Below are 20,289 nucleotides of genomic sequence, written 5' to 3'. Positions count from 1 at the left end.
ACTCACCATCCAGACTGTGGCAAGTGAAATTGTGGAAGTCTCTGTGGAATGTCATTCACTTGAAATTAACTGAATCAAAAATGGAAGGACATCCATCTGATTAGGATACTACAGGGCAATGGTGTATGCAGATGTCATCTTGGGGGCATAGATTGTAAAAGGACAGTGTAAAAACTCATACGTTATACCAAGCAACGTTAGAACATACATATCTGGGGGGGGGGGCTGGCCATTTCATCGGGGGGGAAAGGCAATTTCAATAACATTTCTTAACACTAAGTCTTGGAATACCTAATATATTGGCTAAAATTTACAGAGCTTACCAAAACATAATGCAAAAGACAGGTTTGGTATCCTACCACTTGCTCTGCAAGATTCAAAGGAATTCAGATAATTAAGCACTTCCTTCCTTTGCAAACTGAAAAACTGTCACTTCCTTTGAGCAAAAATTGGGGTCACAATGGCTTGGAAGGAACAATCTAATGATGCCTCCAAACATCTATCAGCAGCAGGGCAAAACAACTAAATAACTCAGTTACACACACACACACACACACACACACAGACACACACACAAACCTTCATCCCTACCAAATCAGAGTACAGTACAATCAGAGCTTTATCTTCCTTTTTCAGTTAGGAAATCTCAGTAAATAGTTCTTGAACATACTTGGAAACATTTTTAAAATTCCATAGGAAACATTCAGAGTTAGTGGCATTAATTCTCAGAAAAGATTATGTTGCTATAGTAAGGCTTTAATGCAAATGTTTTAGACCAGATTATATCCCAAAGGAACATACATTCACTTATGTTAATAGGAGACTTAAACTTATCACAACTTGAAACTGATGATAGTCAGGTAGTGTAAATACTAAAGAATGATGAAATGTTTGAATATCAAACCTGTGCTATTTCAGTTATGTATCCTAAATCTAACAGGTATAGAGCATATTTTTATGAGTTGTTTGTTTCCTGGCTTAAAAACTATTTTATATGTATGAAGCAAGCATTTTAGATTCCTTTGCACAGAAGGCACATCCTTAGAATACATGTTTTACAGGTAATCCAAAATTCTAAAAGGAAAGCAGATTTCAGTAAGAGAACACTTGCTTTTTTGGCAATGCAAATATTCTATACTCCATGAAACTAATAATTATAATCATTCTAAATTCTTACAGCATTTAAACTGATATTCTGTAGGAACAAGGTGATGAACACAAGAGTCATTTCACATGCTGCAGTAAAGATGCTCTAGTGTTTTCACTGTGGCCTGGCCATGACTTTATGTAACATTAGGGTGTATTTTTGGAAACTCAAATATCCTTAGATGTGCCGCAGAGCCCTAACCAATTACAATTCATGAAGTAATAGCTAATTTTTTTAGAGACACACAAATGCCCCTCATATGTTACAGAAAATATAGACAATCCAGGGTGGAACAAAGGGACATGCGTTTGCTAGATCATATCAAGTGGCCCTAGGCAATGGTGAGCACTGCATTTCAGATTTCAAATACTAAAGATATACAAACACTACATGGGAAAGGAAGGATGTACATTACACCTACCAGGCTTGAAGGTAATTAGACAGGATCGATTTGTGCAAGTTCCTTCTGGGAATATCATTATCTTAAATTGAAATAAAAAGAAAATTATATTACAAATTAATACATATCCTGTGCATCTTTAAAACATACAGATATCAAAGCCAGAATTTAAAGTCTTCATATTTGCTTCAGGTTAAATGCGAAGTTAAAAGGTATTTATGACAATTCCCCGTTCAAAAAGGCCTTCAAGGTTACACCTCGAGGCATTCTACAAAGGGAAAGTGATCTCTGAAAAGAATGTTTGGAATAAAATGCAGGTATTTGTAAAGATCTCTCATATTCGGAATTACAAACTCTGAAGGTTAGAAGTCCTACCAGTGGACAAGGGAGCAAGTATGATAAAAGGATCTCCTCCTACACTCATTTCCTATCAAGGAGAATAACTCTTTTCTCCCTTGACAACTGAATATACTCATGAAGTAACCACTGACTGACTTCCCATCCACTGCTTTTTTATCATCTAAATGTAGACTCTAACCCTTGTGGATCAACACGAAATCTCTTATAAAATTCTGTACATTCATTCATGATCCAACAAATCATGGTTAGTTGAATCATCTGAAGTGGTCCAGTGATTTTTTTGACAGAGTCGAAATCAACAGACAGAATGCATGACTTATGATGTAGGAGCAAGCATGGCGTAGTGGTTAGAGTACTGGACTAGGACCGGGGAGACCCGAGTTCAAATCCCCATTCAACCATGAGACTAGCTGGGTGATTCTGGGCCAGTCACTTCTCTCTCAGCCTAACCTACTTCACAGGGTTGTTGTGAGGAGAAACTTAAGTATGTAGTACACCACTCTGGGCTCCTTGGAGGAAGAGTGGGATATCAATGTAAAAATAAATAAATAAAATAAAAATGACTTATCGGCTCTGTTCAGACATCATGTGGAGATGCCAGGGCTGAATGCTTGTTTCATACATAATCCTCTAGACCTCAATGTATGTGCTCCCCTATCCTGTTTGTACATGAGGAGAAGAAGGATTCTGTTTCTGACCCTGTCTTAACACAAGCCAGGATCTATCATTACATCCAAACTGGGCACTACTGGCTTATTCTAGCCAAATCTTACTATTAAACCAGGATCTGGAGTTGGAACTGAATCTAGTGTTTGTGTGTTAAACTGGGCCATTGTTTTTTCTTTCTAATGGCTGACCTCAGAGGAAACAACATTTTGAACCTGGTTCTTTTCTTTAGATAAACTGGCTATAACACATACAAAATGTTTGATAGAGGATCAAGGATTCAATGTTAAGTGATTATGAGCTAATAGGCGGCATCCTCAACTTTTGAGAATGATTCCCCACTGTCGAAAGCTCCCCACAGTTGCACTCAAACAAGGGTTCCCTGTATGAGCATCAGCACAACTTTCTTTTCACAAGTGGAGGGAGCTTCTAAGGACAGAATGCTGCTCTGCCAAAGGTTTAGAAGTTGTCCAATGTGTGTGTTTGTGTTAAAGTCAGGTATTTTAAACCAATTTATTTTAAGGCGCATATAATATAACTGACAATTTAAAAATTCTAATTCAGATCCTATCAAAAACATCATTTGGGGGGGAGGGCATTTTCATCCTCTAAAAACAACAGGAGCAGGACGTGCATGCGTGCCCCCTTTCATGAGACACCCAAAGACATCTGTCTACCTACTGTTAGAAATGGACTAAATGAACATTGTCTCATCCAGGAAGGCAGTTTTCTTATTTTTATGTCAAGGACACCAGTATTAAGCAAATAGAAGAGAAACAAAAAATACTGAAGATGATGATGAATTGAGAACTCAGATGGAAATTGGTGTTATATGCTATGTCCAAAACTTCAGGGGGGGAAGCGGTTTCTGAACAGAAATAGCATCTCTTAGGACTAATAGATTATATCCCTTTATTGGTAATTAATATCTTTAGATCACAAACATTCTACCAATACCTGTGGCCATTTGCCATTAGATTGAGCTCGTCGTTTTATCTCCTCAACAGTTTTTCTGCGGGAATCCTGATCTGATCGAGATACAAATACGGGTCGAATGTATTTGATTAGAGCTGGAAAGAAACACAGAGATATCCATATTCCTAAGAAAATCCCTTTATTGTGTTTAGGTTCGCATAACAATGGGTACTTGACTGTCTTTATAAATAGAAAAGTAAGTGGTGACTTGTTTACAAACCACATTTCAAAACAAAGTAGTCTTAGTTACTTTCTTCTAAGTTGAAAAATGTTACCAATTCTTAAGGTAAAAAAACTCATTTTGAAAACTAAAATCCTGCTATTTATTGCCGCCTCTATATTGAAACTTTAAACAGCCATTTCTCCTCCTGCCACACCAGCCCTATTTTCTCTTAATTTAATTGCTTCACTTAACCCTGTTTGAAGCTTTAGGTGGTTAGAACAATTCACTGTTCTAAGTGGGATAAAAGATAAATATTTAACTTTCTTTTTTTGTGTATGCATAACATTTTAACAAAAAGATTTTTAAAAGCCAGACATAGGAACAAAGGAAGCTGCCATATACTGAGTCAGAACATAGTTCCATCTAGCTCAGTATTATCTATACAAAATGGCAGCAGCTTCTCCAAGGTGCAATCCAGTTTTATACTTATGCTACTGCACAACATCATTTACTACTCCATCATATTTGTAGCTACGTATGCAGAGACCAGGGCCACCTTCTACTGTGTTCAGAATCAATCAGAAACCTGTTTCTCGCAAGAAAAGCTGTATGACCACTTAATGGCGCAGTGGGGAAATGACTTGACTAGCAAGCCAGAGGTTGCTGGTTCGAATCCCTGCTGGTATGTTTCCCAGGATATGGGAAACACCTATATCAGGCAGCAGCAATATAGGAAGACGTTGAAAGACATCATCTCATACTGTGCAAGAGATGACAATGGTAAACCCCGCCCATATTTTACCAAAGACAACCACAGGGCTCTGTGGTCGCCAGGAGTCAACACCAACTTGACAGCACACTTTACCTTTAACTAGGCAGCAGGCCATCTCCCAGGAACATTAGCAATCATCAGCACTGTTAGTCTTGAAATCATGCTAGGAGTCTCTTCAAAGGTGGCACTGCCAGACAAACTCTGCTAGGAAGTGTGTGTATCAAACTAGCTCTTTCCTGGAAACCCCTGTGAATGCTGTTAATCTCATCAAACGCATATGAAAGGCTGCAAATCATAACCATATGAGAGTGGCAATTTCGCACTTTGCCATATATTTAACCCCAGGAAGGTAAAAGATACCTACTTGTACCATCAAGAGTAATTCATTTGACAAGGAACTTCTCCCCCTTTCCCTCCATCCCCACATTTCCTTCATGTTCTTTCCCTCACCCCCAGCTCGTGATACAAGGACCCTTCCCAGTTCAATTGTCCCTTCTTTATGTTTGTGTAATGTACAAGGCTGTGTGCTACTATAAGTTAAAGAACAGTGAACTTGGGTATCCTTTACCTACCTGGGGTTAAATATATGGCAAAATGGGAAATTGTTACTCTCATGTGGTTATGATGTGCAGCCTGTCATATTAAAAAATTAAGAGATTTAAAATCATGACTGGACAGAAATACTGGGGCAAAAATACTGTGTAAACACAGCTAATTCTCTCTGGCCACCCCAGTCCATGGCATCTGGCAAGGATACTACCCCTACTTCAAATAGTGCAACTGAAATAGGTATTTTGCATTTCACAGTCCATCACAAATTCTAGATGCTCTCCCCACTTCTGGTAATGAATTCTCCCCACTTCTGGTAATGAATTCTACCACCTGTACACCCAAACTGACTATTTCAAGTTTTCTGCTCATCTTCCCTCTATAGCTGTGAAACAGTAAGACATTCAGAGGGGACCTTTACTGTGAAGCAGAATCCCCAGAAGACTGCAAATTACTGAACTCTCCAAGTTCATCTAAAGTAAATGATCCAAGGACGTCTCCACAGACTAAACTGCCACAATTACTTAAGGTTCTATATAAGATCAGAGAACCATGTAATACAAATTTCACAAGACATGAAAAAGCTGAAACCAGAATTCCAGAATATTTTACACACAGACCCCTGCCCAGAAACACAAGACAGGAAGAGATCAAGATCAAAACTTCAGCCAAATGAATGTTTTTCCACAGTGTTATTCTGCATCAGAAATGAGAATATCAATCAATCTGGGGTTTTTTAAAATAGATGTTCTCCAGTTTACAAGAGCAGACTAAATATGCAGTCTACTCATCAAAACCACAAAAGGAAAAAAGCAATTGCTACTAAATAAAAAGGTAACCACATTACATTTCTTCACTTTCCCCTTGATTTTTAAATATTTTCAAAATACAAACATACAAAACGAAGTAGGGCTTGGTTTCCAGACCCCACACCATCTTTGTTGCTATCCTCTGAACCCCTTCCAGGTTACCAATGTCCTTCATAAATGGAAGTACCCCAAACTGGACACAACGTGAGGTCTGAACAGCATAGAACAGTGTAGAAAAAGAGGTTGCTTACTTGTAGCAGGTGATATCACAGGTGATCCATGTTCACTCACACCTGGGTCCTCTGCACCTGCTCACCTATTCTGAGGTGCACGGACAGCATTGGTTAAATTGGCGGGAGAGCACCTTCCCGCTCAGTTCCTAAATTAGCCGCTGTGATGTGACTGAAGATGAAGTATAGTGGAGTCCAGGCAAGACAGGTCTGTGGGATTGGTTGGGCGGGTGTTGTGAGTGAACAAGCATCGCCAGAGAGATCACCTGTTACAGGTAAGCAACTTGTTTATCTCCGAGGTTGTCTATATTCCCTCACAACTGGGTGAGTAACTAGCTCCAGAGATAGAGGCGGGTGCTAGCATGTTCAGAGCACTTTCTTGAGAACTGCCTGGCCAAAGTTGAACTCAGCAGCTGAGCAGAGATCCACAGCGTATTGCCTCACAAATAGCAAGTCAAGGACTAAGTGGCAGCCTTGCAGATGTCAGTCATACTAATCCTGAACATATGGGCAGCAGAAGTGGTCCTGACCCTCGTGGAATGGCACTCATGGATTCAGCCTGGAGGCTGGGCCCCTTGTTGTCTGTAGCAGGAAAAGATGGTCTCCACTAGCTAGTTGGAGAGTCTCTGTTGGGAAACTGCGGATCCCTTGTTGGAACCAGAATAGGAAATGAACAGCTTGTTAGATCTATGGAAAGGCCTAGTCCGGTAGTAAAGGTAGTAAAGGAGGCATCTATGAACGTCCGGAGTGCATGGACTGTTTCAGAGGAGTTGGAGGGTTAATCAAGAAGGTAGGTGGTATGATTGATGAGGAAGTCAGTAACCATCTTGGGACAGAAAGAGGGATCAGGATGAAGTACTACTTTGTCTGGGTAGAATTTTGTGTAGGGCAAGTCAGCCCTTAAAGCGGAGAGACCGCCTGGCTGATATAATGGCTATTAAGAAAGCAGCTTTGAGGGAAAGGTGCTTCAGTGAATAGCAGAGGAAGGGCTCGAAGTGAGCTTCGGTAAGAGACAAGAGGATTAGCGACAAGCTCCATGGTTCAACAGATTCTCTTACTGGAGGGCAGAGGTTTTTAATGCTCTTAAGAAAATGCTTAGAATCCGGGTGGATGAAGACTGAGCAGCCATCCCACCCCTGATGGCGAGCCGATATAACTGCTAGGTATACCTACAGAGAGGTGTTGAAAACACCCACTCTCTTAAGGGAGGTGAGGTACAGTAGGATCTGTTGGATAGAGGCTGAGAAGGGGTCAAAGCCGCATGATGAGGCATGGGACATGAAGTGAGGAGAGGAACCAGAGCTGCAGTCTGTGCATCTTCAGGTGAGTGTATGCGATCATGGTTGTGCAAGAGGCCATCAACTCTAGAAGGCGCTACATAGTGAGCCCTCTGTTTAGGAACAGCTTGGAAAATAGAGATTGCTTGCTGATAGAAGTCCTCCTGTCACATGGGAGAAAGGTGTGTTTGGAGACCGCATCCAGGACAGCACCAATATAAGGAAGATGATGTTGAGGTGTTAGGTTGGATTTCCTGAAGTTGACTGTCTTCTCGAGATCTGGGCCTGAGATAGAATATACTGAATGTCAGAATGAAGGGACGTTTAACACTTCCCAGTTATGAGCCAGTCATCTAAGAAGGGGTACATGGAAATGCCCTCCATGCGCAGATGAACAATAACGGCACTCATACACTTAGTGAAAAGGGGGGGGGGTAGGTAAGCCAAATAGTAGGACCATGTACTGATAGGCCTGTGAGCCCAGACAAAATCAAAGAAATTGGCAGTGACATGGATTCCTATATGAAAGGAAGCATCCTTCAGGTCTAGCATCAAAAACCACTCCTCCTCCCACAGTAGAGCAAGAATGGCTTGCAAGGAGATCATCTGGAATTTGCTTACATGAACATATTTATTAAGCCTTCTCAAATTCAATATAGGGAAAAACCCCTCATTGTGTTTTTGAACCTGAAAGTACCTAGAATACAAACCACTTTGCATAGCCCCAGATGGAACAGGCTCAATAGCACCCTTTTCAAGTAGAGTAACAACCTCTTCCTCTAGGGTAGGAGCTGAGTGGGTATATTTTATACCTGTATACAGAGGTAAATAGTAAAATTCAATGGCATAGACAATACTCAACACCCAGGCATTGGATGTTATGTGTTGCCAGGAAGAAATGTAAGGGGCGAGGCAGTTGAGATGGTACTGGGGGGTGCAGGTACTTTCAGGGTCTCATCATCAAAAAGGCTACTTATCCTGGTCCTGCTGCTTTGCCTTCTGAGATTGACATTAGCATTGCTGGAAGGACCTCTTCAGGTAAAATTTGGTGGTGTGCTGGAAATCCTTTCATTATTGGGGCTTAGATTGATATTACTATCTGTTGTAGGTGCAATACCTTTGGCTGAAGGAAGACTGCTATGAAGTTGGTGCAAAAGTGAAACAAGACAGTTTTTTCATAGTCTCGTCTGTATCAGCCAAGAAGAGACCCTCACCAAAGTTCTCAATTTTGTCCTTCATATTAGACTCAAGTGGGCTCGAAGGCAGCCAGCATGTTCAGTCAGGTGCCTGCCAGTGCTTAGGTATTGGTGTCTTAGCTCCACTGATTTGGATAAAGCCACCATATATTTGGATTGAAAAGAGTCAGGAAGGTCATGCAGATAGGTTTTCAAATAATCCCATATAGAATGATGGAATTTCACCATACACACCATATAGTTGGCAATCTTTAAGGACAGGCAGGATGCCGAATAAAATCTCCTGCCCAAGGCGTCAGGCTTGTGGCCTTTTCTGTCCACCAGAGCTGAGTGCTTTCATCCAGATTTAGATTGCAGAGTGCAATCCACTACAAGAGAATTAGGAGCCGGGTGTTTGAATAAAAATGGGCAAGAAGTTTCCTGCATCCTATAGAGACTCTCCAATCTTCTTGAGGTCATCATGGAAGTAACTGGAGCATCCCACAAAATCTTTGATGTGCCAGCCAAAACAGGCAGCATGGGCAGAGCAGCAGGCTGAGCAGTTGTGGAAGTGGCCAGAAAGTCATAGACGGGATCCTTGACTTCATCTATTGGAGTCTTTATCTTGAGGCCTAAGGCCTTGGCATCTCTGCCACCTGAACCTGATAAGAACTGGTGTCTTCAATAGATGAGACAGATGGAACAGCAGTTACTTGGTCATCTGGTGAAGTGCCAGATGGGATTTCAGTTTGCACTGACTCCCCGTCCGATGATTCAGAGTGACATTTGCCCTCGGAAAACGGCTGTTCCTCAGGTTGTACAAGGTCCTGAGGTTGCTCATGTCCTGTATTGGTGATTGTGTTACGGATACAGAGTGGGCAGGCAGAGATGCAGGTGTAGCTAGGTGTTTGAACAATTCAGATGAATGCTTTCCCTTAGGAGCAGGTGTCCCTGGCTCAGACAGGAGGCCTCTCAGTTTCATGTTCTTCCACCACTGGTAATCCGCAAAGTCATAGGGAAGACCAGGAGAGATAAAGCGCATCTGACCCCTGTACCTGTTGTGTATACAGACATGACCTGGGTCAAGAGCTCCTGGAAACCTAAGGTAATCAAGTGGACATACGGGCAGATGAAGAGCAGAGTAATGGTAGCACTCCTTCCATGGGTAGACTGGTGAGCACCTTGGTGATTGATGTACAGGTGAGGCTCAAGGAGTCTTAGGCACTGAATGAATAGCACCAGCGTCATCATCATCCAGTCCCTCTGTCAAAAGGAAGCTTTTGAAGGTTGAGGTAGGGGGGCAGTGTTGTTTGACCCCAAGAGACTCTTCAATCAGTGTTGTGGCACAACTGAGGAAACAGATGATGGGTCCAGTAGGGAGTAACGGCACTCTTTGTCAAAGCTCAAGCCACCTCCCTGAGGGGAGTGGCCTGGCTTTGAGGATGGTGAGATCACAATGGGTGAAGGTGGCTTGGAAGGCACCGGAGACATATGTACCATCGATGTACATATCAAATGCTGGACAAGCGTAGACATCAAGGTGGTTGAAGACAGAGGCATTATTGTCAACTTTGGGGGGATCATCTTAGTGGGAGGTCCTGCCATCAATGCCACTGAAAAATCTTGAGACTCAGAGGTCGATGGCATCGAAGATTTCAAAGCAATCCGATGCGCCGATATCGATCCTGACACCCATTTCAAATGCTGAGGCTTGAACTAGCCCAGGTGCTGGAGAGAATGTTCCTGAAGGCTGGGCGATGGACGGTGACAGGGTGTGCAGTGAAGAAACAGCTGCTGCTCCCAATGTTGGCTTCAACGTCGCCGCTTGGCATCCCGCTCAGGCTGGTCGGGAATCAAAGCAATCACGTTTCCTCTTTTTCTTATGAGCATGGTGATCACCATTGTCAATGGATGCTGGCTTTTGGAAGGTCGAGTCATCACGGTGTTTGGAGACACTCAGAGTTGAAGTGGTTGATGTTGACGATCCTGATGTCAATGACTGAGGGTCAGTTGGTGTCAATGACATTGACGGGCTTGGTTGGGGCATCAGGGGTCAGAGCACAATCTCATAAAGAGCAGCTCTGAGTCTAAGTTCTCTGCACTTCCTCGTCTGCTAACTGGGCAAAGAGGCACCTTTTTAATATGGTGACTCTCTTTATTTAGCAGGGGGAGAGTAACTGTCCCTATCCAGCCCCAGCACAGTACCTCCAGTGACTGTTGCTAGTGTCTATATTATGGTTTCTTTTTAGACTGTGAGCCCTTTGGGGACAGGGATCCATCTTCTTTATTTATTATTTCTCTATGTAAACCGCTTTGGAAACTTTTGTTGAAAAGCAGTATATAAATATTTGTTGTTGTTGTTTGGAGAACAAGAGGCAGATCTTACAAGGATTCACGTTGTGATTCTCCCCCAATCAGATTAGGCATTCATCATGCCTGTCAGAGGACGGTAAAGTACCCCTGCAGGTCTTACAGTGCTTGAAAGTTTTCCAAATGTTCATGAGGCAAAGAGTAGTGAGGGCCAAGCTGAGTCAAAACCAGAAAGTCACAGAATCACCAAATTTGAGGGGAGATCTGAAAAGGGTGGTTGCAGGATAGGCTGAAGTCCAAAACACAAAAAAGCATAAACTGACCAGATTGGAGGGTGATCCATAGAGAATAGTTTAGAGAACAGTCTAAGTCAAACCGAAAACAAATATTTTGCCAAAGGAAGAAGCAATGGGGAAATGAGCAAGAACCTTTGCATGGCTGCTAGTGTGGCGGACAAGAAGGAACTGAGAGGGAAGCTGCTTTTCCACCTATTTAACCGACGTTGTCTGTGCACCTCAGAATACTGGAAAGCACCTATCGGAGCTATGGATTCCTCCCCGGATCTACTGCACAGGAGCAGAAGACCCAGTTGTGATGGAACATGGATCACCTCAGACATCTATTACTTTTCATGATCTGGACATGAAGAGGTCCTTTGAGAGCTGCTACTACTACTACTACTACTACGGATATTTATATACTGCCCTTCAACTAAAGTTCTCAAAGCGTTTACATAGAAAAATAAATAATACATAAATAAGATGGTCCCCTGACCCCAAAGGGCTCACAATCTAAAAAGAAACATAAGGTTGACACCAGCATCAGCCATTGGAGAGGTGCTGTACTGGGGTTGGATGGGGCCAGTTGCTCTCCCCCTGCTAAATAAAGAGAATCACCACTTTTAAAAGATGCCTTTTTGCTCAGTTAGCAGGGGTTGAGAGTGCAGTTAGCAGTTAGAGAGTGCTGGGAAAGGCGGGAGGGGGATAACATCAACTTTCCCCCCAGATGATCTGGCATGGTCCCAGGCTGTGTGACTCATGTGCCCACACAACTGGCATGTTTGTGAGATGCACAGCATTCTGGAGGCTGGGAAATGCGTCCTGGCCTCCAGAAATCCCACAATGCAACATGCGATAAGCATGGTGCATTGAGGGATCCTGTCATGAGTCGGGTGTGCAGCCTTAGCATCCAGACAACCCCTATACCTGTGTAAACAGTCCAGTAAAAATCCTGGGCTACCTGGGAGGGCAGTGCTAGGATAGGCCTTGATCCCTGCACTTCATACAAGCATCATGTGAACAGCCTCTATGCCTCTGTTAACACAGCCCAAGATTGCAGTAGCTTTTTAAGCAGCTCTATATACTGCTGCCTCTTGTTCAGCTTGTAGATTTTTCTGATCCAAATGCAGGACTTCACATTTGTCTCCGTGGAACACCAACTTGTTGGTTGTGGTCCAATATTTAAGCCTGCTAAAACCATTCTGAATATCAATTCTATCTTCTAAGGCACTGGCTATCCCCCAGCTTTGTGTTGCCTGCAGATTTGATAGATATCCCCTCTATTCCCCCATCCAAGTCATATATGAACATTTTGAAAACGTAAGAGCCCAGGACAGAGCCCTGTGGCATTCCACTCAATTATTCCCTTCAGGCTGACATGACACCATTAAGGAATACTTGTTGGGTATGGCTGCTCAACCAGCTATGAATTCACTTAACAGTAGTATCATCTAGCCTACATTTTACCATCTTTCAACAAGCATGCATTATAATGCAGTGTATAGCTCTTAATATCTATAATCATGACTACAAAGGGGGGAAAGTCCACTAAGAGGATACTTTATTTAGTGTTGAATGTCCTTGCTCTTTGGAGTTCAAACTGTCATTAACACCTCAGATTCTGCACTTAAAGTCTTTTTGCCACTGAATTTCTCTCCTTAATATTAGTCACACTAGTACACACTAATGTCATACAGTTCCAAATGATATACACCACTGAACACAAGTGCCAAAGTGAGCGAATGAGAGCTTTTCTCCTTGGAAGAACAGCTGCCATGGGGGAGCTCAATCTGGATTGGGACCATGATGAGGCCAAGAGTAATGACCTTCTGCCCTGCTGCAGTCCCAGCCTAGATTGCTTCCCCACATGCATGCTACTTAAATTTTAAAAACAAGCACGCAGCTGCACGGAACATGCTTAAATAACATCTAGTTTGACTCTCAGGGGGTCAGAATTGTCCTTTGAGACTCCAGTTGCTGATCTCTATTCAGCAACAGAATACTAAAAGCAAGAACTATCCTTTGCATTCCAAAAAGTTCTTTAAAACAAGTTTATGTTTGTTCTATACAAACCAGAATTCCTTAAATGTTCTCTGAAAGTCACCCCCTTTTGTCTTCTAGTGATTATAATTGATCCCCACCCCACCCCACCCCCAAATTATTCAAACCACATGCAATCCAGACATTGTCAGGGCTTCACTATGAATGTTGTTTGGAAAGTAATGATTTCTCTGACTTACTTCCCCACACAGGAATATCTTTGCTTTCTGCTTTCATAACAATAGACGCCATGGTCATCGTTACAGGTATCGCATCGAAGTATGAGGAATGTGGAGCTAGAGTCAATATTGCAGCTTCAGTGGGCAACGCCTGCCTGCCTTTCACATTTATCCAGTGGAATCCACCAGCAAGCCACATTGTCCTCATGATTACTTTCAGCAAGACATCCACAACTCTGAAAATAATTAAGAGACCACAACAATATTAGCACATTGTCACTTTAAAACAACACACTAACCACACATTAACCTGCTTAATTGAAAAATAAGTGTTTGACTTCCTAATTTTCTGGAAGTGTTTTTATGCTATGTTAAATGTAGGGGTGTGCAAAGCTGGCTCGACGAGCCTCAGGTCAAGCCGAACCAGTTTGGCCTGAATTCAAGACGAACTGGACCTGGTTCAGCTTGAAATGGCTTGGGAAATAGTGGTAAAGGTGAATCTAGTAAGGATTATAAGGGGCAAATTCATGGTCTATCAATGGCTTCTAGTCTGATAGCTATAGGCAACCTCCAGCCTCAGGGGCATGATGCCTCTAAATACCAATTGCAAGGGAGCAACTGCAAGAGAGAGGGCATGCCCTCACATCTTGCCTGTGGGCTTCCCAAAGGCATCTGGTGGGCCACTGTGTGAAACAGGATGCTGGACTAGACATTAGACTGTTCTAATGTTCTTATCTATCAGTAAAGGGTTGGGGGACCAGGGGTTTTAGCTAAAGAGAGCTGCGGCAGGAGAAGAGTTATATTTTACATTAAAGTTGCCACTGCCAGCTGCAGCCACAGAGGTGGTGGCGGCAGGGACTCCCCTCCACCCATGCTGGAGCAGGTAGGCCCATTTTGGGCCGCTGTGCATGGAGATCAATAAAATGGCCTCCACACATGTGCAAAATGTGGTCATGCAAATGGCTTCTGCATATGCACAGAGACCATTCCATTGATCTCCATGCATGCACAAAGGTCCAAAATGGGCCCAAAACGGGCCTGTCTGCTCCAGCAGGGGTGGGGTGGGGAGTCCCCACCACCGCCACCCCCACCCACCTATGCGGCCACCTCAGCCACCGCCAACTTTAAGGTAAAATTTAACTACCCTCCTGCCCCAACTTTCTTTAGCTAAGCCCCCTGCCCCCCCCTTAATGGTAAAGGGGAACACTTACCGGATTCTCCTTTACCAATATGGCTTTGACCCTGCCCCCTGGACTGGGCTTGGTTTGAACCGAAACCGGTTCGAGTGTGCACAAAACTGGACCAGTCTCAGTTTGGCTCGTGTCCAGTTCGATTCAAGATGAAACAGGTTTTTCTGGTTTGGGGCACACCCCTAGTTAAATGATTTAAGTTTGGTTAAACAGTATCAGTTTAACCCATCCTCCTGAAAACACTTATGATAGATTTCACCACAGCTTCCCCAACAAAGGAAGCTGAACTGCCTCTTTAAACAGGCAGTTAAGTAGTGCAGCCAGGACAAGGGAAGCTGCTGAGCCTGAATCTGACTATCTTTTATGTCTAACAGGCCTTGTAACTAGGAGTGATACCACCCCACAGACAGACAGGAGGGCTTGTAGAACTGGGAGTAAGAAGCAGCCAAGATTCATCACTAAAGGTAAGCCATTACAGCGATTCTGAAGGAGAACATATGTACAATTCCAGAAGCTACAGAATCTACACCACAAGCCCACTGCAGACAATGCAAACAGAAGTAAACCAAAAAGGACTTCCTGAACACATTTATTGCACTTTCTATTTAACACAAGCACAAAGAACACAGCATTCTGAGGTCTGCAAATGTACTTTTCACACTGTTAAAGTATCTTAGTAATCCATTTAATAGTTTTCATAAAGAAAACGGAGTGCAAGAGTTAAAAAATGAACTTCTGTATTTTCTGATTATGATGATATATAAGTTTTTATATAGCACACCATATAAATTATCATGTTATACTCCTTGCAACAACCCTGTAAGGCAGGTCAATATTTTTATCCCCATATTATAGATGTGGGCTGAAGCAGAAAAGTGGTTTACCTAAGTTCATGGGGGAAGTCTGAATCTAACTGGACCTTTTTTTGGTTCTATAGCTTCATGGTTTGGACCTTAACCACCATTTAACATTAGTTCTCAGATGCAGTATTAGTAGGATGTTTTTTGTACCATATTTGACAGTTATGAAGCTGTTGGTAGACATAATATGCAAGCCCAATGGTGATGGCAGGCATCGGGGACTGTTACTGCAAAAACAGAAGCAGTGGTGTCATTCTTGCTGGCAGTGCAAGCAGCATTTCTACGGTTTCCATCACTATGGCAAATAGGAGGAACTGCATGGAGGCTGCTTGCGCAACCACCGCTCGGCAACAGTGGGGTCACTGCCTCTGTATCTGTAGCAAGAAAGGTGCCCCAATGCCTTTCGTTTCCATCAGGCTTGCATATCATGTCAGCCATTACCCCTGATCCTATGCTAATATCAAGACATTATGCAACTCATGAACCAGCAATAAAGACCATATAGGCTATAAATATAAACACAAAAAGATTTTTTACTGAATGTAACCTAAGGCATCTCCCTTCCATATATCTTATCAGCTTCTGAAAGGAAAAACCACTGAAACATTGAACGTTCACTCCAAATGATTGTCCAAAGCATGTTTACCTTAAATCCCCACTGGCTCTGTTTCCCTAAACTTTTGCTACCAGGGAGTAAACACATCCCTTCTACTTACAGACACTGGCTTTAAAATTCAGCATTATGTTATATAATCTCCTTGTGACCTGAAGCAGCAGTACCTTCTAGTGCCTTTGCCCCTCAAAGCCAGGCTTTGATTAGGGGGGAAAAAGAGCATAGTGCTAGGGAAATAGCATACTTCTCTACAACCTTCTTGGCCACAACCGAAGGCACATTCCCAAAGAATTATAAGGTTTCTCCCCAAAGATGTGTCTGCTGAAGTACATGCCTGGATTTCCTTCTCCTTAACACAGTTCTCAAAGCCTGCCTAATCATCCCATATGCAGAACACCACATTATATCCTATATATTTATTTTTCAAATGACTTCATAGATGAGGATAGACCGCATTGCTCAGCAACTCTCTTGCGTTTCTACCAAATCAGATGTACCCTGCGTTAATCCCAGGATTAGCACTGCACTGCACAGCACGTAGAGATAACAAATGGAAAATCTTTCAGAAGGAGCAGCACCCTCAAGATCTTGTAAACACTTCCGGAAACTCATCTTTGGGCACCAAATAAAGCAGTTAAGCAGTTTATGCAAACAGAGATACAATAAATAAAGGATCAGGACAGATATCACACTGAAGCACATGTCAAGTAGGAAAAATAGAAAGTGTTTAGGACCAAATCAATGCAAGCATATTTAAAAATTGCTTTAGAAGTAGCATTCCCAACAGTCCTGTATTATATGGGAAGTCCCGTATCTGAGGCAAAAATCACTTGTTCCAAACAGGATGCCATTTTCCCCATATTACTGGCAGAGCCTGGGGCTCTCCCTCATCCTTCAATACATTTGTATTGAGCCCTTAGAAGTCTGGGTGAAGTCCATATTATAATGTAAGAGAAACAACCAAGTTCACAAAAGAAGCCCCAGTTGCTCTGCAAACTTGCAGGAGCAATTGCCTGGTTTTATTTACATCTTGCAAGTTGCTAATTGTTTACTTATCAAATGTAAATAGACCTACAGACATCATTTAACCGACTCACCACTTCTGGCAGATTAAAAAAGCGTTTCAGTGAGGAAGGGGCGGGGATGTAGTGTATGTGTGTGCATAAACCTGGGGGATTCTCTAAATTTTTCACCTGACATGTCTATGTGGGATGGTCTGTGTGAACAAGCAGCTTTGTGAAATCATGGGGCTTGGTTTGTTTTTTTTACAAATGTATTGCTACTCAGGCTTCTAGGATGACCCCACCCACAGAGGACCCCGCCCCCAACACACACACACCCCCACTTGTGTCCTGTATTCAGGCAATGATGTTGACAACCCTATTTAGAAGAGGACACTCTTCAGTGGAGAAGTGGTGATGGAGGGAGTTTGTGCTTAGCCCCCTTTCCCACTGCAGCTCCCAACGCACTGCCAGGTTTCTCCTTACAGGGTAAAGGTAAAGTGTGCTGTCGGGTCGGTGTCAACTCCTGGCAATCACAGAGCCATGTGGTTTTCTTGGTAGAATACAATATGGGTTTACCATTTTCATCTCTCGCGCAGTCTGAGATGATGCCTTAGGGGTTTCCCATATCTTGGGAAACACACCAGCGGGGATTCGAACCAGCAACCTCAGGCTTGGTAGTCAAGCCATTTCTCCGCTGTGCCATTAGGTGGCTCCTTAGAGGGTATCAGCCATTTATTCTTACAAATGTGTGTCTAGCATCTTATGGGGACAGAAGAATTTCAGCAGAGAGGCAACGGGCAAGAAAAGGTTCAAGGAATTATCACCACCTCCTCAACCTTTGCTAGAAGTCAGCCTCTCCCAAACCTTCATTTTGCTACAAGCAGCAGCCGTTGGGGTTTAAATATGTGTATTTGAATGTAATGTATTTACTATAACAATTCACTTGGAAAATGCATTTCAAAATTAGAGTATAAAAAAATACAGACTAAATGTCAAATTAGAATACACAGATGCAATGAGAAAACTTAAGTGTTGAATAACCCAATTCTTGGCATTTTTACTTGAGAGTAAATATCATTTAGGACTTAATTCTCGGCAAAAGTGGAGAGTATGGCCTTTTTAGCTCATTGGAGAAAATAAGTGAAGCATTTTATTCTGAAGCAGGTTTGTTTCATAATCCTCAATAGGAAAAAACATTCTTGAAACCAGTAAACCATGCAATAGCACTTGAGGAATGATACCTCAAGATAGATTTTAGAAAACCAATGCTTACTTTCGCCACCAGGAGAGGGGCTTTTCTAGTGCTCTCTCAGCAGATCCCACTGAAGCGATGAATGCAAAAGGCCAGGCCAACAACATCATAAAAGCGGCAACGAACAGCCGGATGGGGAACAGAGTCAATGTCATGAAGGCAATCTGCAAAAAACCAAATAATTTGGTTCTTTTTAGAGTCTATAGCTGGACCCAAGCCAAATCATGTTGTTTTTAAGACAGTTATCTTTGGCAAATGTTCACATAAAATAATCAACACACATCTCAAAAAGGCAAAGTATAACAAAGATATTAGCCACAGACATTGCACGCATGCAAGTGAAGTGTGTTCAAAGCGGCAGCCTGAATGTGGAGGCCAGGCTGTTATTGTGGGGTATATTAAATATTATTCCAATCTTGTGCAAGACTGCACTGAGCTTGAAGGCCCTACATGGTTTGGAACCTGGATATCTGAAGGACCACCTGACTCTATAGAAAGCCACCCAAGGAGGCTCTACTCCAAGTGCCATAATCAGCAGAGTAGAGGCTGGTGGGACAGGATATTTCCTGTGGTTGCACTCTGGTTATGGAACTCCCTCCCTTGAATCTTCCTGGCTAATTCCATCACAGCTTTCTGGAGGATTATTAGAAGTGACCCTTTTTGCTGGGTATATGGTCTGACACAACTGGGTTTAGGGCAACTTCTGCTGGTTTACAACTTCTGTTGTAAAGGGGAACAAAGGAAAATTCCACAATGGTCTGATTTTCCACATCACATTTTTATTCTACCCTTCTTCCAAAGAACTCAATCAGCAACTATGGTGTTATTTAATTTTTCCTCACATCACTCTGTGAAGCAGGTTAGGCTGAAACATAAGGACTGGACCAATACTATTACAACTACTACAGATTCTTATATACTGCTCTTCAACCAAAATTCACAAAGTGGTTTGACAGAAAATAATACATAAATAAGATGGTCCCCTGTCCCCAAAAGGTTCACAATCGAAAAAGAAACACAAGGCAGATACCAGCAACAGCCACTGGAGGGATGCTGTGCTGGGGTTGAATGGGGCCAGTTGCTCTCTCCCTGCTAAATATAAGATCACCACTTTAAAAGGTGCCTCTTTGCTCAGTTAGCAGGGGTAAGCTTCTTGGGTAAACCTCCCTAGTCCAAATCCAACAGTTTGCCACATTGATTCTGATGTATGGGAGTGTACAATAAAGATGTCACATGTGGAAATGGTGGAAGTTGAAATGATCTCAGTCAGTCTTTATTACCATCTTAAACCAATAACACAACATCTAAAACAATATAAACTTTTAAACATAGCCATATTAATAACATAAATGTATATTGGATCTAACCATTAGCGAGCAGAGTGTGACGAACCCATATTGCAACTGTGTGTGTGATAGACGAATTCACATCTATAAACAAATATCTGATGTAGAATTCATCTGATCAACCTGGCAGATTATGTAAAGAGGGTCAATTAACCTTTGCCTAAGGTCTATATAAAAGATACACCACAAGAGAATGATCTCCCCATTCTATTCACAAAACTGAGAGACTTCTATTCATGAGAGACTTCTATTCACGAAACTGAGAGAAAACACCATCTTGGGCCATTGCTCACAAATTCTGCAGAGTTAATTGCACTGATTGTTGATGGAAAACTTATCACCTGGTACAGTGATGATAATCACTATTCCTAAGGGTAATTCCAATCAAAGTTAAATTACTAATGGCACCAGCAATGTTCATTTATACAAGTCATTTACATGAGCTTTTAGTAAAGACACAATTAAGAGAGAAACCCAAAGGCAAAGTGAAGAGACAGGAATGATCACCCACTTAAACTGGATATATAGTATTTTAGATTTCAATTTCCTGCTCCAAATCACTCAGTACATATATTAATGAATTTGTAACTAAACTCGTGACTTGTCTTCATCAGAGTGTAAAGAGATTGGCTGACATCCTAAAGAAGTGTGCGTGTAAGGAAGCTTTGCAGATCAACACCAGGAGGCTCTCCTG

At 42.4% G+C, this 20,289-nt stretch overlaps 1 protein-coding gene across 2 annotated transcripts in view; it reads right to left on the bottom strand.

Moving 5' to 3' along the window:
- LPCAT1 (lysophosphatidylcholine acyltransferase 1) overlaps nt 1-20,289 on the bottom strand; it is a 77,431-nt gene that overhangs the window by 39,558 nt on the left and 17,584 nt on the right. Inside the window, exons 2-5 of one of the 2 annotated variants that reach the window (XM_053248203.1) lie at nt 18,271-18,413; nt 13,352-13,566; nt 3,531-3,601; nt 1,569-1,629 (exon numbers count right to left, since the gene is read on the bottom strand). In XM_053248203.1, coding sequence (XP_053104178.1) covers nt 1,569-1,629; nt 3,531-3,601; nt 13,352-13,566; nt 18,271-18,413 — 490 coding nt within the window. Of the gene's footprint in view, nt 1-1,568; nt 1,630-3,530; nt 3,644-13,351; nt 13,567-18,270; nt 18,414-20,289 lie in introns of both variants that reach the window. The other variant, XM_053248202.1, reaches the window with a different exon arrangement.

This window comes from Hemicordylus capensis, chromosome 4 (genome assembly GCF_027244095.1).
Source record: "Hemicordylus capensis ecotype Gifberg chromosome 4, rHemCap1.1.pri, whole genome shotgun sequence".
Classification (NCBI taxonomy): domain Eukaryota; kingdom Metazoa; phylum Chordata; class Lepidosauria; order Squamata; family Cordylidae; genus Hemicordylus; species Hemicordylus capensis.
Note: the sequence above shows the minus strand (reverse complement) of the source record. Positions and strands in the feature narration are given on the sequence as shown.